The sequence below is a fragment of the Larus michahellis genome, chromosome 7 (assembly GCF_964199755.1).
Source record: "Larus michahellis chromosome 7, bLarMic1.1, whole genome shotgun sequence".
Classification (NCBI taxonomy): Eukaryota; Metazoa; Chordata; class Aves; order Charadriiformes; family Laridae; genus Larus; species Larus michahellis.
The window spans coordinates 38,729,521-38,756,741 of record NC_133902.1 but is presented as its reverse complement, the minus strand read 5'-3'; the positions used below and the strand labels follow the sequence as shown (position 1 = coordinate 38,756,741).

The 27,221-nt window shown below is 37.9% G+C and overlaps 1 protein-coding gene across 1 annotated transcript in view; it reads right to left on the bottom strand.

The window, feature by feature from the left end:
• Nucleotides 1-27,221, bottom strand: part of LRP2 (LDL receptor related protein 2) — a 129,026-nt gene that overhangs the window by 7,444 nt on the left and 94,361 nt on the right. The window contains exons 51-74 of the mRNA XM_074595490.1: nt 26,644-26,796; nt 25,991-26,161; nt 24,469-24,692; nt 23,890-24,067; nt 22,788-22,984; nt 20,939-21,184; nt 19,885-20,013; nt 19,096-19,215; nt 18,409-18,525; nt 18,055-18,171; nt 16,580-16,717; nt 15,667-15,789; nt 14,576-14,704; nt 12,467-12,598; nt 11,355-11,486; nt 9,069-9,212; nt 8,107-8,272; nt 6,201-6,329; nt 5,196-5,416; nt 4,596-4,772; nt 3,755-3,874; nt 1,379-1,469; nt 727-794; nt 446-566 (exon numbers count right to left, since the gene is read on the bottom strand). Of these exons, the coding sequence (XP_074451591.1) occupies nt 446-566; nt 727-794; nt 1,379-1,469; nt 3,755-3,874; nt 4,596-4,772; nt 5,196-5,416; nt 6,201-6,329; nt 8,107-8,272; nt 9,069-9,212; nt 11,355-11,486; nt 12,467-12,598; nt 14,576-14,704; nt 15,667-15,789; nt 16,580-16,717; nt 18,055-18,171; nt 18,409-18,525; nt 19,096-19,215; nt 19,885-20,013; nt 20,939-21,184; nt 22,788-22,984; nt 23,890-24,067; nt 24,469-24,692; nt 25,991-26,161; nt 26,644-26,796 (3,543 nt within the window). The remainder of the gene's footprint in view (nt 1-445; nt 567-726; nt 795-1,378; nt 1,470-3,754; nt 3,875-4,595; nt 4,773-5,195; nt 5,417-6,200; nt 6,330-8,106; nt 8,273-9,068; nt 9,213-11,354; nt 11,487-12,466; nt 12,599-14,575; nt 14,705-15,666; nt 15,790-16,579; nt 16,718-18,054; nt 18,172-18,408; nt 18,526-19,095; nt 19,216-19,884; nt 20,014-20,938; nt 21,185-22,787; nt 22,985-23,889; nt 24,068-24,468; nt 24,693-25,990; nt 26,162-26,643; nt 26,797-27,221) is intronic.

Genomic DNA, 27,221 nt, shown 5'->3' with positions numbered 1-27,221 from the left:
TACACATGCCCCATATTATTTTTAAACAGATGAGTACAGTGTTGCAGACAAGCTCAGCCTTTCAATGTTAAAAATATCTCTTTGCCAGAATAATCTTCTGACTAAGTTTTATAAAAAAGTAAAACGTATGTAACTATGGTCTTTTGTATCTTTTTGAACTGAATGTCCAGTTCCAGATTTGGTAAGTAGTCTTCTCTATTGCTCATTATTTAAAAGCTAATTTAGAATGTAGAAGAGTTTTGCAATAGTCTTTTGTTACAAAATTATGATCAGCTATGATATTGCTTGGAATCAAAAATCCACTGGAATTACTGCAACACTGCACTTCCCATATTCCAACAGAATGGGGACTCGGCAAACAAACTGGATTTTTCAGAAATATTTAGGAAGAAACATACATTTTCAGTGCACAGAAATTACAGCTATGGAAGCCTTCAAAACATACCTTGGTAGTTTGGGAAGCGCTGGTAAAAGGGAGCCTGTTCGTCTGTAGTTAAAAAAGCCTCCAAACGCTAACACTCCGATTATTATGATTAGTATGACTGTCAGCAACACTGCTACTGCTGCTATCAAAGACAGAAGAATTAAGCAAACATTCAAGCAAGCATAGTTCAGTGCAAAAAAGAGCCCAGAGAATTATAAGTTTGACCCTGAACAGGTACCATGGTGAGGTATTATACATTCTTTAGCTCAAAATATCAAGTGTAATATATACTTGAAGCTTACTTGTTCCAGGAGGCACTCCCTTTGACAATCCTATTTCACAATAATTCCCAGTGTAGCCATAAGAACACCTGTAAATGTAAGGACAGCTGACTGAATGGCTTTTATTAAGTCTAGGCTCTCAGCTTTATTATTATATTCTGTAATGTTTATCTACATGCCATTAATTTTAACTCCATGGTCAGTAATTATATATTTCACTGACTGTAAATACAGTATGTCTGCTATCTTCATAGAATTAAAAGAATTAAAAGTGGAAATAAGAAGTGCTGAGTCAGAAAACTAGTCACTAAAGTCAAAAGATTTGGTTTCAGCGGAGCATCAGTGGCACCTACTGGCTGTTCCAAGCTACGTTTGCTGAGCATTACTTCATTGTTACATTTTTTTTGGTATAGCCTTTGACTAGAATCTTCAGAGGTTTGCCTTTTGGGGTTTTTTGTTGAGGTTTTTTCCCCCCAAAGTGATGCATTTATATTGCTTACTTGTTGATATTTTTATGTAGATATGTGTTTTTCTGTGATTATTACAAACCTGCTACTGCAGATGTATGGCGTCTTCTGAAGCATTTCCAACACATGTCAAGGAGTTCAATTGTTTTATCAGACTAAGTCAGCACAATCTGACCCAGGACTACCCTAACAACATACTGACTTACTTGCATTTTGGAAGACCACTTTCATCTATGTAGCATGTCCCTCCATACATGCACCTGCATGCTGGTGGCATTGTGGGAGGGGATTCAATAGCTGCAAAATTCAAAAGCCACATACGCATTATCAAGACATTTTCAACAAAAGAAATACTACCAGAGAGCATTTTATTTATCTCTGCAGAACTTGCATATGCAAACTCACAGGCTACTTTTCAGAAGCTTTGCTTTTAATAGCATATGTATTTCTTGCCCTTATATTTATTTTTCTGCCAAATTAGCTTATTTCAATTGAAGTAAAACCTGTTATCGGAAAATAATGACTTATGCAGTAACAGTAGGCATAGACAACTCAAAAGCTGTATGTCCCATGGCTTTCTTTTGCCCATGCAATGCAGCCCACCACCACCCTTCAAACCCCTCCGTTCAGAAAGCAGCAATACTTTATCTCCTTTGCCCAGACCTTTCCACCCAAGCAGCTGGAAGTTGTACAGAGAGGGCCAAACTGTGACACGTTCACTTAGGAAGAATAGCAGTGGATGGAAATGCGCATACAGAAGGGCCCTCTAAACTCTTATGCATCCTGACATTGAGAACAAGAGACAAAACCCAAAGTCCTCAGAGTTTTCTGTCAGTACAGACTGATGGCTTGGCACCAGGTAGCGCAGAAGCCTGTTCTTCATCATGGCTCTGTCTCAGCTGCGCTCCAGAAGCCCTGAGGTGCCCAAGTGGCAGTGCTGTCTGAGCTGGCCCAAACACAGAGCTACAAAGATCCTGCCATTATTCTAACGCTGACTCGAGTGAAAAAAAAAAAAAAAAAAAAAAGTGAGATTTCTTTAAGTTGTAGTAGGCTTCAGGATATGCTGTCAGAATAGTATGGTTCACATAGGAAAAGCTCTGGATCTTAGACATCATTATAGGCTATAAATTAAGGATGGGCTTTGACAGGCTGTCTTATACTGATAAGTTAGATCATAATACTTTTGTCATTAAATTTTTATCAGCCAGAGGTAGAGCAATGTTCCTCACAGGTAAAACTCCCTTCAAGTAAATGGGATACAAAAAGGGGAAATGCAGAGGGCTTCCAGGCTGTGTTTCTCAGTAGATACAATATGGGGAAAGGACCAAAATAACACAAGTGTATATAAAAAAAGCTACGTTTGGTCAGTACGTCAGTTATGGCAGTCACAATTCACTTGCTAAAAAATTTGCTTAAGTCAAGATAAAAACTGAAGATCAAAAATGGAGACAGTACTGTGTATCCTATTTGCTGTCTCCTCCTTTTCCTCAAAATAAGGTCAAGCACAGTTTTCTTAATTCATGGATGTTTTATGTAAATCAGTTTCAGCAAAGAATAACAAACGCATTATCCTCAGAACAATACACAGCAAATAGCAAATGCAATCAACACTGTTATCAATCCCTAAATTAAACATGTATTGCACACTTCCATTCACTATTACATCATATTACTCGCTCCTCTTTCTACAGCTCCCACCATGTGGCAATAGGAAAGAGCATTAACAATTACTAAGAAAATGTAATTTAGAGGTAAGGCAGTGTAAAAAAATTATGACATTTTCTCATCTAATGCAACAAGAAGAGAATTCAGAGAAGATCATCCATAGAAAATGTGCCAGACATAATGTTATAAAGCATAATTTGTCAGAGATATGTTGCAAGGACAAGTACAAGGACACCTGGCTACCACCCACATCACTGTAAGCTAAGAATGCAGACTCCCAGCCAGAGAGAAATCCTGCAGTGGTATGCTCTTTCTTCTCGGGAAAGGCTGAGCATTTCTATTTTATTGGTGCTCCTGGAAGCACCGCGGGGGCTCTGCTGCATTGCAACAACTAAGCATTAAATTCTAGTGCTTAAAAGGCTTTCCAGTCCATGATAATTATCTGGAAGTTATCTCTGTTCACACTGTGAGCTCTGTAAGATTTGTTTCAAGTTTCTATTGTATTCTATTATACGGATCAAACAATACCTTATACAGAATTGTAAACATAATTGTAAGCCATAATTTATCAGGAATTCTCTAGTTCTGAAATCAATGCATTTGAAAAAAATAAAAATAAGGTATTTTGGAATTTCAAAACAAAAATCAGAAACTGTGATCAATTTTGCAGATGAGTCTGGGCTGGTTGGAGCGATACATCCATATTCATTTTACAAATGACATGCAGAGAGATTGAATGAAATGCACAAGGTGACCACAAATCAGTGATGGCTGAGAATAAAAGCCAGGTGTCCTGACTTACCAACATCTATTACATCAGCTAGCTCATCCCTCCATATTTCTAATTCAGTAATGCATTTGCGTTCCTAAAAGAAAAGCTTCTCTGCTTTCATCTCCAGTTTGATAAATTATTCTACCTGCATCACACTCTGTGCTGCTGCCTTCTATGAATCGAGTCCCTTGAGGACAAGTGCAGGTGTACCCTCCTGGTCTCAGCAAGCAGAGGTGGCTGCAGACATCTTTACAAGGATTGGGCACTGAAAAAAGTGATAAAGACAGTTGAAGAGCCAATGTAGCATATTCCTGAGGTAACACAGGGCAATTCCCTAGTCAGTGGCACAGCTTATCATTACCACACACCAAAAATATAAACAACTCTAGATCCATTATTTTAAAACAACTGATGCCCAAATACCACATTTATATCAAAACCTTTTCTCTGTTTTCTCTTACATTCTTAAGGGGAGACTATGGCTGTTGGGAGTCAGAGTAGCACTAAGAAGAACCTGAACATCTCCAGGCAACGTGGAGCTTCCTGATTCTGAAAGCTAAATCAACTTTACAGAGGGTGTTTCTCTGGACATTCTCCCCTGGGATTACTGTGTACATGTCATAGCTGAAATATGCCCCTTGGAGGCTGTATTAAATGGCCAGCACTTTGTATGTTACCAGGATAAATTCATATTGTGACTGCCACCTCTATAACAACTCCATGATGGAGGGAAAGAAGAGCAAAGACAGGGTCATAACTTAGAACTAAGAGACTCTAAAGAGCAGTGTGCGTTATTCCACTGTTGATTTCACTTTGAATATGCAGAAAACACTTGTCAGCCTCTGTTCCATTTTTAGGTTTTCAGAAGTGAATACTATCACATACTGATAGACACATTATCAGGAGATTACTAAGATCTTTGAAGACATCAATACCAACTTTGATCTCATAGGAAGGAGTGGCTTACCAGGTTGCTGATTACCTACCTGACTGATTGTATCTGTGCTGGTGATAGACACGCACTTGAGTAAGCCATGGATTTACGGTCAGCACTTTCACCTTTTCTCCACTTCCAAATTTATCTTTCTTCCAGACTTCTCCTCGTTCTTTAGCTATCCAATATAAATGGCCTTCAAAGACATCAAGGCTGTATGGACTGCCTACTTCTCAAAGGAATCAAACAAAAGACTGTCAGCAAGCAAATCTCTAGCAGAAGTGACAAAACTGCTGTTCTTCAGCTTGAATATATCACTTAACCCTTTCATATTAAGACATTTGCAGCTATATATACATCCTCTTGTGCCTGACCACTTCATGCCACTGTACCTGCAGACTGATTAATAATATACATTAAAAAGGAAGAATCCAATTTCCCCCATTATCCCCTATTTGGGGATATCCCCCTCAGGGAATCTAGTTACCAGGCATCATGAGTGCTGAACATTGATTCCTGTATAAAGGAGGAGAAAACACTACCAAGACTTACTCTTTGAAAATCTCCTGAATCTAGCCCCACTCGTGAAGGCCAAGTGCTCGTTAGCATACATCTTGGTTATTATTATATTAATTGCATAAGAAGATCTTACCTCCATGTAATACTACAGTTCTGTCTGTGCCATCAGGTCTCATGGATTCAATAATATTTTCTTTAGAATCACTCCAATAGATCCTATCATTGTTCAAATAGTCAATAGAAAGCCCTGTTGGCCAGCCAAGGTCTTCAGAGACCAGAGTTTGTCTTTGTTGTCCATCCATCCAGGCGCATTCAATCTTTGGTTGCCTTCCCCAGTCAGTCCAATACATGAGTCTGAAAGGACAAAACCGGAATTTAATATAGACAGAATTTGGTCACAGTGATTATCCTTTGGACTTTCATGGAAAAGGTCAGATGTGGAACATAAGGCTGTTCAGCAACCTCTGTTTTGCAGATGTGATCAGGAAAGTCACAGAGAGTTCACTGAACAAGCTTGTTTCAAATATAGAAGATAAATATCAAAAGAAGAATGTTTGCATCTTGTGTCCTGATTTGAAGACAGAGTGGTTTTAATGACAGTTTCTTATTCTCAGTGAAAGAAAAATGACTGGGAACACTGAACTGAACATCTATCAGTCACAATAAAGCTGGAGAGCCCAGGTGACTTCAGGGAGCTGTGCTGCTTTACTCCCGCTGGGAGAAGCACATATCGTGATATCTGGTGATCCATCATGCAATACAAGATGTAGCAAGAACAGCTGTTGAATGTACCGGTGCATTTATATTTCTTTTCACTGTGAAGGAGACTATGTCTGTATTGCTTGGAGCTGGTGAAGAGAAATTCCCATCAATTCCCCTATTTCAGTAGTAACAGAGAAATTCCATGGGCATACGATGTTATAGAAAGGAGTTCTAATTGGATTTACCTGGTGGTGTCACCAACACAAGCACCCATCTGAAATCTCAAATTACTTTCTCATGCACACACATTTTTTAATATTAGTAAAGGGAAACTCCAGGAAGCATTCCTTAAACTTTCCTGTAAAGTTTATCATTGCGTGTTTTTTTGGTATTTGGTAGCATTGAAAATAATTCTGGGAAGTCCTGTAGTACTTACCCACGTTTTGGATTGACAGCAATAGCTGCTGGTTGATCCAGTAAAGAAAAGATAAGCCATTTTCTGTATCGTCCATCTAATTTTGCCACCTCTATGCGATTAGTCCCAGCATCGGTCCAATAAAGATGTCTGAATTACATAAAACACAAAAAATTCCAAAAGTGAATAATTTATACTTGGGAAAGAAATAAAAAAAATCTTTTTAAGTATAAAAGCTATATCAAACGCAAACAAAATTAATATATTGAAGCTGCATTGATTACATCTGAACTTTTTCAGCCTGGAACATACTGGAACATTGGCTAAATATAGGGGAGTTTAGCAAACGTGATCTATTGGATCCCTAGTTTACTCCTCTGACAAAGTTTCTGCAGCTGCTTCTGTTCCCTGTCAAATAATCTTTATTAAAGGGCTACTGAGAACTTTTAATTGTTACTTTCAAGCACCACAGGTGGTTAATAAGCACCTTTAAAGATTCAGTTTTCCAGGAGACAATGAGGGTCATTACAAATAAAAATTTATCTACCATGTAATTCATATGGCAACTCTGAGGGTATCCAGCTTATTAGTCCACAGCTCCTCTCTAGACTTTTGTCTTCTGACAGAGATGTTAATGAATAAATTGTTACCGCATCAGACGCAAATGCTTTTAGTCCTTACAAACAGGGCACTCAGTCTGCTCTTCCTTGAATTTTTGCTTATCTTTATCATCATGGCTTTATTATTTTTTTCACCTTAGACAATAAACATACTCATTATTATGCACTCACTAATCATACAGTGCCTTCTGGTGGAATAAATGATCTCATAACTGGCTTGGGAATGTAAGAAAGTACTGTAATTCCTATTTCGGAGATTGGAAGAAGGACTATGTGTCTCAAACGTGTATCAGTTTTTATACAATGTGCAGACACTTAAATATGTGTTCTTTTAAAATACATTTCAACATTGTTCTGGAGTCAGTGTAACACTGGTTGAAGTGCTGAAGATGCTAGCCTCACCAGGATCCTTTATCCTTGTTCTCATGACCGTACAGATTTGTCAATAGAAACTCAGACACTCCCTCAAAGACATTTTATTTTCCAGGTGGCCTGCAGTTCACAAAGCAAACAGCAAAATAACCTTAAGGCTGAAGGCTACCCCAGACCTTAATACATCTATCTCGTATTCAAAACCTGCTGGAAGGAAAGATACAATTTTCCACTTCTTTTCCATCATGACTGGCACAATTTTTCAGGCTAGTGAATCACTTCAGTCAGCCAGACTGGCTTTATCCTGCTCAAGAAATCAGGGCAATGATCTGGCAGTGATCAAATCAGGCAGTGATCTCATGATTTCTAGGATTAAGATAAAAAATTGCTGGTTTAGCCTAAAAAAATCCACAGCCAACAAGAGAGAGAAAAAAACTCTGAGACGCCATTACAAATATATGAACTTTTTTTTTGAGAAAACAAATGTATTCATCAGACTTCAGAGCTGCTTGTGCTTTGGGATTAGTTTATATAGCACAAGGCTGGTAAGAAAGGAGCAAAGATAAAAGACAAATTCCATTATGGATTGGGGAGGTCTCCTTCCAACAGCAGAGAAAGCTTGTTCCCTGGAGTTTACCTGAGTCCTTGAAGAAGAATCCTTCTGACATGAAGGCTGTGTGTTATCACTTTACTGATGCACAACTGATCTGCCAGTTGTGGAGTAATGGAAGTTTCCTCAGAGGATATGTCATGCAGTCAGCAACACGCATTGGACCTATTAACCTGCTGTCTGGGCAAACAGAGCTTCCTATATTCTTCTTAACTACCTTGAGACTAGACACCTTCAGAGACAGTTCATAAGCATTTTGCACAGCCTGATCAGACCCTTGACACATTCAATGTGCTGCATTTTTCTAGCTTTTCAGGGCACTTACCTTCCAACCCAGTCAACAGCTAACCCATCAGGATTAACTATGTATTTGAGATTCAAGTCAACTTCCTTTGTAGGATTGTTCCTACTGCTGTCAAATGTGGGCAGATAAGCACGTTTGATGGCTCCAAACTCAGAACCCTGGCCCAGAATGCTGAAGTATACAATACCTTCAAAGAAGATGACAAAGAAAATTTTTAATGTCTAGTTTTTCCATATTTTTGGAAAACTCTAATTTTTCTGAGGCTCTTATGTGAAGATACCAGGTCCATTTATTTATGAATAACACGGAGTTGTCTGTTCAATTAAATTACATTGTGTTATTGCGTAAATTCTTAAGCCATTCATCATAGGTAAGATGCACATCTAAAACCATCCTGATCTAGATTATCAATATGTGTCACATTTTTCAAGAGTAGAAGATCTTAGCTTTGAAGGCTTTGCCCATGACGTTGAGAGTAATTTAGACTCTTATGACCCTGAGGAGCAAGTATAGCCCAGGACAGTGGTCCTGTGAAAAAGGCAAAAGGAGGGAAGCCGATAAAGGGGCTAAGATATAAGCTAATATAGGGATCTACTGGCCAATCCTGCTTAGTATAAAGATTAGTTCTTTCAAGACTTGAGCCAGGTTTGGGGACTGGTAGAGGCAGAAGAAAAGGAAGGTGCTCATTTATAGCAATCCTCTACTACTGCATAATCCTGGAGAGCCACAATTCCACAGCTGAACTCACACCAAAACAAAAGGAAAAGCAGAACAAAACCTAGCTAAACTAAATTAAAGCACTAAAAGTAAGCACGCTAATGCTGAAGAATGAGTAGAGAGGAGGGACACATTCAATCAAGACATGGCCAGTTAATCTAATTTGATTTTGATTTCCAGCATAAATTAAATACCTATGCTGCAGAAATGCATCTTTTTAAACCAACCATTGCATGGTTGAGTATTAAGGTTCTACACATACTCACTCAGGCCTATTCCTTCAGGGTCCCAATCATAATCCAGAGCTTGGATGCGCTCCTGGTTATCAATATAGTCAGAGTACTGTTCTGATGATATATTGTATCTTCTAATCCGCACGTTATCTGGCAGCAGTAACAACGGAGGATTACCTGGGAAATGATAATAAATTTTACTTCCATGTATTTCTCAATTTAGAAGAAACAGAAGAAAGTCACTTCTGGTGAAAACTAAACTGGGGATTTCACAAGTTCTGTCTGCATAAGAAGCAGAAGGAACACAGGACCACTTCTAAAGCTTCAGAGCTAGTCAAACTTCTCAGCTTTGCAAAATTCATTAAAAACTCTGGAAATGCTTACTGCTGAGGACAGTATTATCCTTTTCATCATAGATTTTGTGCAGAAGTAATCATTAAGGGATAATTCCTTAAAAATTTTTAAACATTGCAGCGGTGGCATATCACCACCTCACATCTGAAAAACCGAATGCCGCTATACACTATGCAGTTCAGCTGCCCCCCTCAAAGTATGGGAAACAATTTTAAAAGTACAAATACTTTCCTGGTACCTTGAACCCCAACCTGTCTGAGTTCCTCTACCTGAAAGTCTTTAAATCCTAATGTCTCCATATTCCCACGAATGTTCACCTACCTACAGGTTAATTTGGGGTTAAGCCTTAATACTCTAATGACTTGACTATAGGGAGTATCAGTCCCACCTGGCTGATTTTATTGGTAAGAAAATTTAATTGTTCAGCCCTTTTGCTAAGGACAAAGTTCAGTTGTGAGTCATGGACTTAAATCCTAAGCCTTCTTCCAGAGAGTAAGTTCTCCTACATTAATCACATCTTCACAGAGACAATGAGAAATGACAAGCATTCACCTGGGAAAGGAAAATCTCATTTACCACTGCCTTTTCCAACTAATAATGCTCAATTTCCTATGAAGTGTTCATTTGAACACAATCCCTTTCCCCTTAAGTCATGCCCAACTATGGGAGAATAAGACAAGTGACTCTATTCTCTAATGTAAAATTCAGTGTAGAAATTGACAGCATTTCTAATATATATGCTATTACAGGAAAAAGGGGACCCAATATTCTACGTGTGTTCTGCAAATGCCTACTGATCAGGCCTGCAGCAGACACAGGCAAAGTAAGCCCTCATTTATGAGTGCTGTGAGCTTGTACTACAAGGAGTGGTAGAGTTCTGGGCATACATAGAAGCAGAACTTTAGGCACAACAAATTTCATTAAGTTATCAGCTACAATCATGTTATCTTCTGTCACTTAGCCTTGAAAACTTTGGGTGTCTAGATGTGTCCTGAATAAAGCCTATGAAGAAGGGTTTCAAAGAACTAGATGTCTGACACAGGCACATAAAGAGGCACCCAGGCAGAAACTCAGGTGCAAATGCCCTTTTGTATTTCCAGTTTCATGCTCAACTGTAAATATTTGGTGAATTAGGCCCCTGGACTGGAAACCTGGAGACCTGATTTTCTTGTATCATTTCTCATACTACAAATAATTTTTAGATTTCAAAACCTCCAGCAGCACACACTTTTGGTCACAGGCACTCTGTTCTGAAGATTTTACAATTTGACTAGGCACACCACATTTCTATCATATATCTCTTAAAGCTGTTAAAGTGTAAGTAGTTTTCTAAATACAATATTGTTTCTGTCTTTTATATAATACTGCTGCATTGTCACTTTATTTTCTTCAGCTCTTTATCATTACTATTCTATTACTATTTTCTGAATCAGCTTCTCTACCTATTCAATGATTGTCACACACTGCAGTCACTGCCCCGAGGTATGATAAAAAGCTAATGATTGATGTTAAACATTGGCCAAAGTCCTTCTGTTTGTGTGCATCAGTCCATGAACACTGCATGGCAATCTGTCATCAAACGGCCTTTGATTTGTACCAGTTTAATGCAACTTTCTTCTGATGCGTCATTGTGTTGAGGAAACCTAAACTTCAACAATAGGCAACATGTATTTCCTTCTGATGACAACCACAGGATAAGCAGGTTTATGTTTGAAGAAAATATCAGGAGAAAGGAAGGCAGGCATCCAAATCAAGATACTATTTTTAATGTTTACAATTGGAAGCAGAGATGAGCACTTCTATTCCTGATTATGGAATGGGTGGAATACACAGACAATATTATGTTACAGAATAAAGTTTGGTTTCATTATCCCTTTCACAAAAAGAGAGGATTATATTCATTAAGTTGCTATACTCCACTTGCTCTTTACAGGTAGCAATCAATCTTGCTCTCAGTTAACATACCATTAGCTGCGCACTGTTTCCCTTGTTGATCACCCACAGACCTGAAGCCATCTGCACAGAAACATTCATAGCTTCCTTTGGAATTCTTGCAGTCCTGGGTGCACGTTCCAAAGATCTCACACTCATTGATGTCTAGACATAAGTAGAGAAAAGATACCCAGAGTTTAATCTCTTTCTTCCACATGCTGGTCACCTTTACTCCATGAAGTGAGGGGTTTGTCCCTTCCCCACATACTCTAAAAGATCGGTGACCTAGTAAGTGATGTTTAACATCAGCTTCTGTTAGCTAACAGATGCCCCTCATCACTCATCTACTGTTTAACTTGTCTTAACTACAGATTGCCAGTAACTGCATTGCTCCTGCTTACGAGATTGCTTTTCAGAGAGACATTTTTGATCATGTCTTTTTGTGTTAAATCACTGAGGAAAGACAAAATATGAGGCATGACTACAAGGAGATGCAAGAGCAAAGCCTTCTTGAAATGCTGAAGCAAAGATACCTAGTCCTCAGAAACAGTACCAGTAGGAAGGAAAGGGAGGGGTGGCCTTGGATCATGTTTAATAAAACTACACAAATTGTTCACAAAAGCTGGGAGTAACAAACAGAAGTGGTCTCATCAAATCACATTGAAACAGTAACTGTGAAGTTACTATATTGCATGACTACGAACAATGGCCTTTGGGTAGACTCCTCACCATATTTTATCTGCATATAACCAGGGAAAAAAATATGGCAAAATAGGTCTGTTCTGTAGCAGAACAGGAGGGGAGTATAACCATCAATAAGTTTTCTTTCAATAAGGAGAAAAAACACAGCAAATTTCTGTCCTCAAGATCGCAAAGGTATGACAAAACCTATATACAGTAAAGCAAAAAACTTATACCTACAGCCACCAAAAGGTTATACCAAGTCTGAACTGTGGAGCCAGTTCTTTGTTGAATGAAGCCTGCATGTTAGAAAATACGATTCTGCAGCAAAACTTTTTAGGAAGCATCTGCTAAATGTATAAAAATCCTGTTAGAATGCAAAAATAGCTAGTCACATTAGAATGATGGAGTGACAGGTCACTGAACGCTTATCAGTGAGAAGATGTTTAGAAGATTGAAAATACCATCGCAGGAGTTTCGGTTAGTTTCACTGGCCTTGTACCCTGGCCGACAGGAACAGATAAAGCCTCCTTCATTCAGGTTGGTACAGTTATGTTCACAGATATTTTCTGCACAAGTTCGCTCTGTTCCAGGATCTGGTGGAGGGGAAAAAAAAAAGTAAATTATACAATTATAACCAAAAAAAAGTGATAAGGGGGAGTAGGTGTCATAATTTTGATCGTTATTATCATTGAAAACTGTTTTGAAGTAGACAACATTAGTTTTTCTTTCCTTTTTTTCTAACTGAAACTCAATTAATGCGAATGTCTATTCGCTAAGGCATAACTAACTTGAAGAGGATGGTAAACACTGGTCAAGACAGCTGTCAACTAAGAAGTTTAACCTCTAGAAGTAAGTGAACAGGGTCAGAATAAGAGCCATAACCACCCAAGCTCACCTCCCTTATGAGAAGTGGCATTCTACATTACCACCACTCTGCAGAAACTGCAGAAACCGAGACTTGACTCTAACTCCTAACTTTACCAACCTACCTCTTTCTTACCCAGTCCTTTCTCATCAGCTAAACAAAAAAATGTTCTCAATTGCTATCGTACATAACACAGGACCCACATTATTTATATCTGGAAATCAGAGAGAAGACGACAGCTTGTTCATGCCGTACCTAATCTAAAGCCTACAGAAGTCAATACAGGTCATGGCACAGAATGTACCGCCCTTTAAAACATGTCTATAATGGAAAGGGCAAGTCGTGGATAACAGATACTCTGTAACAGATAATGAAAATTATACTCTTCTCAAAGTATATATAGAATTCTATTGATTCTGACATACTCTACACGTACACAAAGTATTTTCAAACTCAAATGTATTATCTAAGTAAAAAAAAGATAAATATTATCTATTTATTGACAGAGCATGAGAAAAAGACAAAGATGTATGGCAAAGACATTACATTAAGCTGATTATCTCCTTTATACATACACTTCCCAGTGATGAATAAATTAAGTTTAAACAGCTCGATTTCATATACATGTAGAAGCATACATTCATTGTACACACACAAACATAAATAATTTATTTTCTTTATTACACAGGTATTTGACGTTGGGAAGGCTACACATGTCACCATCTGATCTGCATTCACATCTAATTCCAAACAGTAGAAGGCTGACTGCCAGAGGGTGTCTGTTTTGCACTGTCTCATATCCTTTTATACTTCTACATTTTCATCAGGTCATTGCGTAATGTTATATTGCCTGAAGACCATTGGGATGGTATGTGGAACAGAGAAACCAGCTGCTTCAAAATGGACTGCACTACAGTCTTCTGCATTATTTGTGTTTTGCAAGCATGCTGGATTGTAAATCACCAGCGCATCATTTGGCACAATTTCACTTGAAGCCATCAAAGCCTGACAAATTGGAATTGCTAGTACATGCTCATGTTACCACTCTGCAGCTGTCTATATATTGATATAACGAGTTAGGAATTTACTTTTCCAGATTCCATGAGAATACTCTCTCTTAACTCAAAGTTCAAGACAAAGCTTTTGCATCTAAATGGATGCTAGTAAATTTATAATGCATAGTTAATAAAAGTTGCGTAGAGGATCTGAGGGGCCCTGAGCCCAAGGACTCGTTGTCCTTATAGAATTCTGTCATCATGTCTGTAAACAGGAAAATAGAAGCATCAAAATATGCTTTTGTTTTTAACAGGGCTAGAGCAACCTATACCAGTTCAGAGTTTGCCCATGAGTAATTCCGTAGGTTGGGCTTAGTGCAATTATGATTGAAATATCCGGACGTTCTTGTCTCCATAATGCGACCCATTTCAAAACAAGATGAAAAACAAGATCAAATCCTTTTTTTTTGATGCATTAATAGTCTAAGTCTAAAAAGGACTGTTTAGAACGCTGAATTTCATAGGGTTTTCCCCCCAAAAAGGAAAACAGAAGATACTTTCATGGCTAATTTGGTAACCCTAGCACAGGCTAACTAAAAACCAATACTACTTAGTATGTTATCCAAGAAGAAACATGCATTGTTATCAGTTTCAGAAATTTTTATTTCAATAGCACTGTAATTTTGTATTCTATTGATATTACTACTTACTGCAGCCCATTTCATCAAAATGATCTCCACAGTCATCATAATTGTCACAGACATAATGTAGGGGAATGCAATTTCCATTACTGCACTTGAATTCTTCAGTTGTACAAGGTCTTGGGGTTGGTTCTCTACCTACAGTCGAGAAGAGAAACACTCCTCTGTCACTGTCTCAGCTAAGCAATACCAACACACAAGACTATTCCACATTACTAATGAGGAAGCTGATGCAATCCGGTAAAATAACAGCTAGAGACTTTGGAAATCTGTAGTAAAGCTAAAACTATAACCGGGGCCTCCTGACTTCTAGTCACATCCCCATGAACTGAAAGAAGCCCCTCCATTTTATAAAGACAGAAGGTAAATTCTTCTTCTTAACCATTGATTGATCGTTGTTTTTAATAGTGCAAATCTGTTAATATCCTTTAATGATATACTTCATACATCTACTTCAGGAGATTATTGAGATATTAGTAAACTATTAACTTTAAGAATATTGCACAATAAAGCTAGCAAATAATATTGTTAAGCAACCAAAAATATGATTAAACTTGATAATATAAAAATCAACATAGTCAATGAGAACTACATAAGATATCTGAGGGCAAAAACCTATTGAATATTAACAGAGCTTCAGCAGGATTTGGGCCAAAATATTAACACTGTTACTATGTGCATTACAGTGCCACAAATTCAGAAGTACCCATTTCCCTATTTTAAAGTCCCACCTATCCATCCCACCCTGATTTTATAATACAGCCAATCTCTTTCTTCATCCTTGTTTTAAGTGGAGTTCATAATAAGTTGACATAATTTCTCATACGAGAAAATATTCTCATAATAAAATACTCAAAAAAAATTATTTTGAAAATCATGCTCTGTACTTTTCAGACAAATGTTTGCTGATATTTGCTTCTTGTATGGAGAGCTGCAAATATGTAGTACCAATAAAATAATCATAGTTCAAAATATTTCATACTGAGCTCCAGTTTTTATAATTTACGTTTAATTTTGACTTTTCTATAGCCCTTCGGTATTATTAAACATTAAGCACATCACAATTACTGAATTGGCTGCTCAATTTTGTGTAGACATACAGTGTTCCTCTTTCTCATCGCTTCCATCGCCACAGTCATCCTCCTGGTTGCACAGCTCATGACTATATATACAGCGATTGTTTTCACATCGGAAACGGAATGGAGAGTCACATGCAATATCCACTGAAACCACAGAGATCAAGTCAGTCACATTTTGATACTTCACGCCATTGAGTCACAAATTATCCCAATCACTTTTATCTGGTAACATGCATATGTTTCCTGTATTTTGAAAGGCGTGGAGGCATTCAGACCCAAAAGACTATTTTCTTCACGTTTTGGTGATGCTATGTTAGGCCATTACACATTTTTTATCAGAAGACAGTACATCGTCTTTGGCCAAAGGCACATGCTACGACTCACTACATGTAACACTGAAGTTTCTAGATTTGTTTATGAAGTAAACTGCTTGAAAATCCAACATGCTATTTAAGTGACTATACAATGCATAACTGACAAAAATTGTTTAAGTGGCACCTCCAACACTTCATTTTTAGAGCTAAAGTCAGGACTCCTCAACCATATTTCCAAAGATGTCCTGACTATACTGATAGCTTTAAAAGCTCAGCACCTTTGAGAATATACGTTATCTGAACTAATCTTTAATTGCAAACTGGTACTTTTATTTTAGATAACCAACTTGAGAATGTGAAATAGCGTCCTTATCTCTTGATATGTTTCTCCCTACTTTTATAACCACATATACAAACATCTGCAAAGGAGTGAGAAACATACTGTAAGAAGATGAAGTGAACTTGCATATGAAGAAAAATTCTCAGCACTCTTCCTGAATTAAGTCTATGAGAATCTCCAGTGAAAAGAAAATACTTAAAATTTATTTTCTAATTGCTTTATCGTAATTAGATATTTTATTATGCATATTATTGATTTTAATATAATTTTTCTCTCTTACAGCAAAGGTGGAGTTCTTCATCAGAGTCATCTCCACAGTCATTATCACCATCACATTTCCAGTATGGCTGGATACAGACATGGTTTTTACATTCAAACAGCATGGGTGGACAGTATGTGCCATTAGGGTACCGTGTTGCTGAAGAAAAGAAAATTATTATGACATTTTAATTTACAATTAAAATTTTAAGTTTTCCTGAAAAATATTCAGCCCAACCCTATATTATTTTCTCAACATTCTTCTCTCCATAGTAGGAGATACAATATCAGGCATTGCAAAGATCTACAGCAACAACAGACTGCAAGGACTGAGGACTTCTTAGTAGCTATAATATAATTAATTCAGGTTTGAATGAATAGTGAAACAACTTAAGTTACTCCCAGAAGCTTTTGAAAATAAGCTGTCATTAATTTAACAAGTGTTACTTGAATTTCTTACTGACGAATCTAGTTCAGTAATAAAGGTAAATAATGTCACTGGCACCAAATGTGAATGACTTACCCATATTCTGTAAAAACTGTGAAAAAAATTGAATTAGAGCAAAGAGAAACCAAAAATATGACTCTTCCAACCTACATAAATAAACCCTTGCCTTTTCAATGGCTTCTCATATGCTTTTCCCTCCCTTGAAGAACAGCCAAATGTTGTGTAACTCAGGTTCTGAACAATTAACTGTTGTGATGTACATTCCAGGATGAGGTTACCATCAGAATAATAAAGCTTTTGCTGTGCAAAGGCCCCTTCTTAAAGCACAGGTGTTAAAATTAAGTACACGGGAAGATGTATAGAACTTCCCTGATACTGATACGAAGAGAAGGGAATTCTCCTGAGTACTGAAGCCTAAAATAATTTGAATATGTAAGTCAGAACCAACACTTCAATATCACCTAAAAAGCCAAAGTCAGTCAGCACAGACAGAGCACGGAGGTGATGTTTTCATTCCTACTGGGAACAATACTTCCCGAGTAAACAACCGGAGCTGTAGCTCCATACAAGCTACAGTGTACAGACATTTTTTCACAGTAGATCAACATATGGAAGGCACACAGAGAATTATTTTACTTCCTTGACTTCACTGGTACTTTAGGAAACTACACACACCTTTGAGCATTATAAAAATCAATCCTATTACAGAACCTTGTTAGAATACAGTACAACTGAAACAGTGGATCTTGCAGCATCCATCGGATAGCCAAAAATTTTAATTCTGTCAGGTGTATCTTCTGTTGGACCTTGTAAATGCATTAATTTCCTAGCATTAGGAATGTGCTTGCAATCAGTGTAAGAGACGGCAACCCATTATTATATTAAAAAGCTGATTCAAAATATTATACTTATCCTGAATTTTTACTGACATCACTGAGTGTTGCAGAATTCTGTACCTCTAAGGAGTCATCTCACTTAAAGAGAGAGAAAAGTGCAAATTTTTCTGAAAGTGAGCTCAACGAGCACCAATTGCAAAACTTGAAACTCACGACAAGTTGCTTCATCAGAGAAATCAAGGCAGTCTGCATTTCCATCACATCTGAAGCGCTCCGCAACACAGTGTCCGCTATCACATTGGAAATAACCTGGGTGGCAGGTCCTCAGCTCTGAAAAGATAAACAGATAAAGTGTTTACTTTTTGAGAGCAACATCTTAAAAAAGACTGCAAAATCCCAGACCATTAAAACTGTGGTATCCTTTACTTTTGGTGGAATGACTACAGCAATCTGGTCAACATTACTTCATTAAAAATGCCTCCCATAAAAGATTATTTTGCAGAATAATTTATCACATCAGAAACAAAAGCATGAACATATAAGAGGCTGCATCTAGACAATACGCACCACAGTCACGTTCATCTGAATTGTCTTCACAGTCATCATCGTGATCACAGATCCACCGGGAAGGAATGCAGCGCAAATTGTCACAACGGTATTCACTTTCTGTGCATTCACGAGGACCTTCATTTAAAATGAATGTACATATATGAAAAGTTCCCCAGATGTAGATTTAAATATCCACACCTGTCTCATTAAACATACAAAAGTAATATGGGCAGATAATGTGGTATAATCCTTAAAACTAAATGATGTTAAAACATCATTCCCCCAAATACTCTTAAATTATGTTAAACATCCTATGTCACTCCTGGCATAGAAAAAATGAAATTCCTTGTGGATTTTGTTTCATCACAAAATTATACAGGAAATTTTATTCCAAATCAGAAAAAAAAAAAGGACCCACTCTCATTGTTTAAGAAACTATATAATTCTATGTTTGCACACAAGGCAGAGTTCCAACATCACTTCTTAGTGGAAAAAAAGAATTTGTGTTATTGCGATTACTGGATTTATCAGTGTTTTTATGTATCCAAAATGCTTCCCTGTGACATCACCGGGTATTTCAGCAGGGACAGGCTATAGCGTGAAACAATGCAATGGTTGCCGTTGAGAGCTGTCTGCCCCATTTTCATAAGAAATAGAAGGATAGTTAAGTCAAAGGCTGGACATGACAGCCAAAAAAGAACTCACTGCAGTTGTGCTCATCCGAGTTATCTCCACAGTCATTATCTCCATCACACTTCCAGCGCAGTGGGATGCATCGATGATTGTCACAACGGAAATCTCCAAAAGGACTGCAAGTCATCTCCTCTGCAGCGTACACAGTTTGCCAATGAAACAGCACACATTAGCATAGTCTTTGGATAAGATGGAATGCACAGAAGATAATGGAAGTAGATTGAGATGTTCGTGACACAGACTGGGCCAAGTAATAGAGAAGTGATTAAGAAACAGCTGAAAAAACTATATAGAACTGAGATGGAAACACAAAGACATAAATTTAGTACTGTCAAAGGAAGGCATCTTGACCTCATGGGGCGTTACATTTTCAAGTCTTTTCTGGTTCTGATATAGTGATCTGAAGACCTCTAAGCTTTGTGTATAAGTGTATAAGAGGTTTCAACACAAATGCGAGGGTCTGAGAAAGCACCATCATACTTCCCATACAGACGGTTTCACCAGCATAGGAGGTACGTTAAGTAAATGTAGAAAACACTGACAGTTTTAACTGTCTAAAATAGTTCAGCTCAACTAGAAGTATTTCCTGTTTCATTTGATGACATATTGGGCAAAATAATAAAATCCTGATCTTCAGAGCTCATAAAAATGTGAGCCACACAATGAATTGCTGCACATAGACTTTTTTTTTTTTTAAAGTACATTATTACTGAAGACTTTCAGAAAATCAAGGTGTTTGTAAATTGGAGAAATATTTTAGGTATGAAGTTATGTTGGAAGGACCTTCTTCTCCAAACATACCACAGCCTCGTTCGTCACTGTTGTCTCTGCAGTCATCATTCCCATTGCACACTGCCCACAATGGTATGCAACGATAGTTGGTTCTACAGCTGAACTGTGTGTGATTGTCACACCGATAGGCAGGGCCCACTGAAAGAGGCAGTTGTCAAAGTTAGTTGTGTTACTTAGTCATTAAAGTGTCCTCCTTGCTATTCTGTCTTTCAAAATCTATCATTTATAGTCAATTTTTTCTACTAAAATTTTTTCTACCATCTGCTAACTTCAGTGTTATAAAAGAAAAAGCTTTAAAAGGTCTCTGATTTTACTATCTTTTCTGACCTATGCTGCTTGTATTCTGCATATGCTACAAACCCATGACAGGTTCAAATGACACTAGTGTGTTTTTCCCTGAAGTATTTAGAGATGGTAATGGTGGTAACAGAAGCCCCAAACCTGCAAGCCAGAGGAAGCGGCTTGTTGTCAGATGGCAAAACTTGGTCACAAGTTCTTCCAGATGGCCAGTGACTCAGAGACATGCTGGAGCACATAGGAAAATCCTGACGTTAAACGTAGGCTAGACAGAGTTCTGCATTTGTTCTCCTTGTAAGCTTTTCTTTCCAAATCATGAGAAACTTTAGCTTCAAGAAATGAAACTTTACTTTGCTTTTGTAAAAAGTATGACATATGTCATGCTCCAAATTGGAATAAGGTAAAAATTGGTGAACTGGCATTCTCTGCTTCCACATAGGCAATGGATCAGCATATATCCTTTTTACAACATGTTATTAGGGGCCAAGCAAAGGATGCCGCTAGCATCAAGCAAGTCAGAGTGAGATGCTGCCAATTCTTGATAATCTGGCCAGTATAAATAAGCTTTCTCCCCTTCAAGAATAAGAAAGTAGTAAACTATCACATATCTTCTATGTTTTCTAACACTCTTTACTACATGATTGCAATTAGCTTGCAGAAAATATTCCTTTCCAATAAATTTTTAACCTCAGGAAAATTAAGTAAAGCAGTTTGCTCTGCATGGGTGCACTATAATGTAGGCAGCTTACTACAGCTGTGTGCTTACTGCATTCGTGGAATGGCTCATCAGAGTTATCACCACAATCATCATCCACATCACACTTCCAGGACTGTGGGATGCAGCGGCCATTGTCACATTTAAATTGGCCTGGGGGACAGGTTCGACTGGCACAGTAAGTACTATCTTCATCCGAGTTGTCACCACAGTCATCCTCTCTATCACATTGCCAGGCTTCTGGGATACATCGCTTATTGGCACACTGCCACTGATGAGTTTCACACTGGTGATTAGCTGAAAGAATACAAAGTGGCTGTTAGGATACTGAAACTTAATGGAATGGTCTGCCGCTGTCATGTCAATTGAGCAGTTATCATGTCTACACCAAAAGTTAAAAGAAAGCCAGTAAAAATTTAAAACATCACAACTACTTGCCCAGTTAAGGTACAGATTTCTAACGTCACATGGCACATTTCCCACAGACATCTTCAGAGAAGCTCACTAAGGCTCTACATTTTCCTAGGAGCGACACAGATAGTATCTTCTCCTAAAGCAAAGGAGAGTAAACCCAGCATTCAAACATGATTGAGGCAGGGGGTCCCAGTCACTTCGCAGAGGAGCTAAGTGACATTGTGGCTCTGGACATGCTACCAACTTAGACGTACATTGCCTGACGAGCCTGTTCCTCTGACTATGAATGAATATGTCAGAAAACTTGGCAGAAGACCATGCTAATAACAGCTCCACAACCTATAAATATAAAGCCTCTATTTCCAAAGGGCAAAGCACTGGAAGCTGATGTCACCAGTGCTGGCAAACTGGGAGAGCTCTGAAAGTCTACAAGAATAGGAGTCAACACTGATCTCAGCTTCCAAGATTTTGTATGTCTCACTGGACACCACCCTACTACTTTTTCACATATACTGCCAAACTGTTCAAGAGGAAACAGTATATTATGATTTCCATACCTTTTCTAGACTAAAGGATTCTATTCTCATGCATAAGATGATAAGCAGAAGGAATTACATAGACTTAAAATGATTTCGTCGTACCCGGTATGTTAAAACCGGTGACACATTATGCAGTTGCCACATTTCTACTTATTTAATATTCCCCTGTGCCACACTTGAGAGCTTAGCTACTTGACACTCATGTAAAATTGACATTTCATTTAATTCTGTCATTGTTAGAAACACTTTGCTAAAGGAAGGCAATGAAAATATCAATTATACAACCATGCTGCTTTCCCACACACATCTCCCCTAAGCTTGCAACTGCCAGAACTACATTATTTACCAAAAGAAAACTCAGGATGCGCTTTTTTAAATTAGACATAAGTATGCGGAACAAGACAGGTTTTTAAGGAAATAACATCATTCCACAAACATAATTAGGCTATATTTCTAAAGTACTGCCATCACAAACAGCTCTCCAAAACAAATCTTCCCACGTGGCACTGGATTTTTTGCAATGCAGAGAGTGAAATAATTTTATCCCATCACGCAAAGCTCTAGAATACAGGGAAAATTAGCATACTCGATAGACTGACCTGGGCATTAGGAAGCCTTAGATTCCTCATACTGACCATGGTTTTACTCAGAAGAAAACAAAGTGGGTCCTGTTTCTAGTATTTTATGCTTCAGATTGTGATTTACACCAGTGCAAATCTGTCTCAAAGGTATAGAAAATGTTTATATTTTGAAATAGTACATTTTGCTCTCATTTACTCTGCTTTTGCACTGAGGTGAATTGCTCTAGCAGCTGCAAGACTAGAAAAGACTGCATCTGTCTACCTCACCTTTTCATCTGTAAAAAAAAGGATAATGATTCTGAAAGTTACATACAGTTTACAAGTTCTGTACTGGCAAAACATTTAAATTTATTAGTTGTAACATACCACAAAGTACAGGATCTTCATCTGATTTGTCATGGCAATCTGGCTGGGTGTTGCACAAGAAATGTGGACTTGTGCAGTTCCCATCATTACACTGGAACTGACCAACAGGACAGTATCGGTGTGGACATGTAGGGGGCTCATCAGAGCCATCTCGACAGTCCCTCTGTCCATCACATTTCCACCAGATAGGAATACACCTACGAAGAGAAAACAGTGTTTTCTTTGTTGAGGGTATGTCTCAACAGACATAAAACCATGCTTTTACAGCACAAAAGACAGTCTTGTCTCAGTCTTATTTCTTGAAACTTCCAAGACATCTTGAATTTCATGTCTTCTGTTTCATATGTCCATTGCTAACAAAATATGCCAGAATACTGTCAGCAGAAACAGATTATATTGGTGGGCCTCTAGAAGGAAGATCACAGCAAATTAATAAGGATTTAATGTTTATGTATATTTGTGGTAACCACCTGTCATGCTTTTTAAATCAATCTTCAACTGGATCTTTTAATGAGGTAACACTTTAATAATTCACCTGAACTTCAGCACAAGAATTTCACTAGGGATTATCATTGTAATGCTGCCTCGAAAGGCCTCCCAATAAGCTTACCTGCCCCACAGGCACCAGAGTGTACCAATATCACCATTCCTCTCCCTCCACTGCTCTTGTCTCAGAAAAAGGGTCAGAAACATGCCCCCACACCAGCTAAATTACTTTCCTGGGCCACTGGCAGACAGCATATATTTGGCAGAAACAGAGACATTGTAAAAGATGTGCAAAAATTAAGAGGAGGTTCCAGGTTTGGGAATTCAACTGAAAATGGTTTCTGGAGCTACATGTTTCTAATAACCCAAATTCTTCTACATTAGCAATATCATATAACAGGAAGAAAAGGGAAAAAATACTATTTAAACAATGAGCCTAGAAGTATTTTTACAAAATGGAAGCCTGTCTGGTCCTGGCTTTGTCTTTGCGAGCACACCACAAACTTAATAGTGAGAACAGAAGGAATCCCTAATTTCATGCCCTTTTGAAGAGACTAAACTGTAAAATATATCCTTAAAAAGGCATTGAGAAAAAGACGGTGAGCGACGGACTTACCTCTCAGTGTCTGCACAGAGAAATTGGGTGCTAGAGCACATTGGGAGGCAGTGGGCTGTATTGCCGAACTGTACTATCATGAAGTTATCAGGACATTCACAGGAATAACCCTGACCACCAGCTTTTATTAGACAAAGATGGGAACAACCACCATTGTTGGTGCCACAAGGATTGTTAACTGGTAAAACAGAAGAATAAATATTACCATACTTTGCAAACCTCGGGACACAAAGTTCTCAATCTACAACAGACTCCTCTAATACTGTATTGAAAGTTTAAACGTAATAAGTTGAAAAACAAAACCTAGATATTAGGCACTTAGTGAGAAAAATACGTATGATTTCATATATAGGAAATGTATGCTATTAAGCCATGATGTTTTAGAAACTTACTTAAAATTATGCTTTCCAGTCATTGTTATTCAAAGAAAAGGCAATTTAGAAGTGTAAAGTAGACATCTACATTTATTCTGTCCATTTTATTCCCCTCAGCAAAGGCAAAAGCTGAGTGTACTCAGGACCCTTTACAATTAGTCTCTGGATAACAGCTGACCCTCTAAATGCAAGTCTGTTTTCTCACCAAATGGCTGTCTGTATGGATGATAAACATGGATGTCAAATGGCCGGTGCGTGGTGTTCACAAGAACAGTCCTGCCTGATCCATCATATTTATTTCCCTTTTCAACGGTTCTTGTGTTCCAGTCAGTCCAATATATCGTGTCTTCAAAAATCGTTATCGCAAATGGATGAGGTAAAGTCCCATCATATACTGTGTGACGATGATGTCCATCCAGGTCAGAGTACCTACACAAAGAAAAATATGTGCAAAACATTCAGATAAATGCTAAAACCTCTTCACATCTTTATTATGTATGCTTATGGTACTTCACTATTGGTGAGCAGGATCATGCCATGTGGTATTGCAGCTTCTTTAGTCCCTGATGATAGAGCACTGTCCTCACTGAATTCATTTTAAGATATGCAGGAAACTAAACCAGGGTATTTTAGGGAAATAAACAGAATAGAGGAACATCTACTGAAATGTAAAGTCTTCCCACAGAAGCATATCAGTTAGTCCAATGAAATTTTGCACATTTACTGCCTTACAGCAAGTTATTTTTGTCACATGGGAGACTAGGTTGCCTGGATCATTCAGACTGCTAATAATGGAACACTTAAGACAATAACAGGCAGCCTATATTCTTAAATTTTACAGGTCTTTCTGATTTAGACCCCCCTCTGATGAGATGTCTTTAATAAGATTTTATCTTTTTACTATCACCTTGCTATAGGGGGAAATTATGAAATACAAGAGAGAAAAAGAGACAAACAAATGTACATACAACTAATATAAATTTTTGAAAAGACATTTTTAAGACTTCGGCATAGAAAAGGCTTCCAGAAGAATGAATGTAAAGAATAGAAGTAGATATAAATCTAAATGTACAGAGAAGTATGAAAAATATAAATCTAAATGTACATAGAAGTATGAATACAAGTATAAATGCAAAGGATTGTTTTTAAAGTATTTCAATGCCTTGACAAGAACCAGAATGCTAGATATTCATTTTTATTGACACTTAAGTGGAAATTTTCTAACACTAGAAGCAATTAATAGATTTTTCTTGATTAACAAAAACCCCACATATGCTAACAGGAAATTCCATGTCATACCTATGAACAAATGTTCAGACATCTTCTAGAGATTTGCATACCATTTTGTAGCACATAAATAGTTCAGTTACAGCTCAATTCTTAGCTCTAGGCAGAAACGAGTGCATTAGAAGAAATAGTGATTTTACACTCAGTTTTGCTTTGGTTCAGGTTGTACAACTAGAGAAGCTGCATATTCGAGTACAGACTGTGAATCTGTTCACTATAATTTCTGGACCACTTCCGGGCATCTAGGATGCAAATATAGGAACTGGGCTACTGTGTCATCTAGTGATTCGTACCGCCTACTACTCCAGAGTTTCTGGCTCTGGTTTCCAATAGAGTCAGTGGGTAGAAATAAGTACAATGCTTACAGCATCTATAAATGCTACCACTGCAATTTGACGTGAGCAATTATTCAGTTGTTTTATTCTTTTCTGCATACATACTCAATGTAATTTAGATGGGCATCTGCCCAGTAGAGCTTGTCATTGGTGTAATCTATGGTGAGTCCATTGGGCCACTCTAACTTTGTAGAGATAATCACCGTCTTCTCCTTGCCATCCATGCCTGCTCGTCCAATATAGGCTCGATCTGCCCAGTCTGTCCAGTAAATCTGTCTGTTCAAATAAATACTTATAGTTAGGATGGTGGTAAAAATACGCTGAAGTAAATATTAGAAGACACACCTCAAAGATAGTATTTCCTGCAACAGAACTAAAGTAGAGATTGAGGAAGATAAGAAAAAGGTTAATATATTTGTTACTTTAACTGCTACAGCAGACAATTGTGTGACCACAATTGTCTTTAAAGAATGAAACTGGCAGCCCCACTGCCTATAAAACCGCACACGCTTCCATCAACCCTTTTAGCCTTGCAATCAAAGCCTCCTTGTCCACAAGGAACCAAATTCCACTTTCAATGATATCTGACAGGCCTGCATACATACCTACAAAAGGCAAGCTACTGTTTTTCCTAAGATGCAACTAAAATGTAATGTCACACAAATCTCAGTGCAAACAGACAGAATTTATTTTGTATTTTCAGAGACAGTGCAAGACTATTTGCAAAGGAAAGGCAACGCACTCTTCAAATGTCATACCCATATTTTGGATGAACAACAATTGCTCTGGGGTACTGAAAGCAGAAAGTGTTGTTGGCGTCCACACACCGATCCACCAGTTTTTTCCGGAATCTTCCATCAAGTTCAGAGACATAGAGACAATCTTTGTAGGCATCCACCCAGTACAATTTTCTGAAATGTTTTAGGGTTAAGTTATTTACTCTTATTTAATTTTTTTTGGTTTATTTTGCTTCACAGGATCTTAAATTTCATAATTTTTTTTTCTCCTAGAAGCAATATAACCAGTGCAAAGGAAGAATACACATACTCTACAGACATCTCTTCTACACCGTGCTCCAGACTGCCCTTTTTTCAACCCGCTGCTCCAGCATCCACAGTCATTGGAGCCAAATTCAAACTTGCAGTTGCTCAGTTGACTAATAATATACCATTTGCCTATAAATTCCTAACCCTCCCTTTTCCTCCTTTTCTCTCCTACCAACAACGGTCATCACAGAGGAGCAGGAAAACAGACATGCAGTTCAATGGACTGTGACCAGGGCTGTAAAGTATTGGAGAGAATCACCATTTGTTCCATGCTGCCACCACTGCTTTCA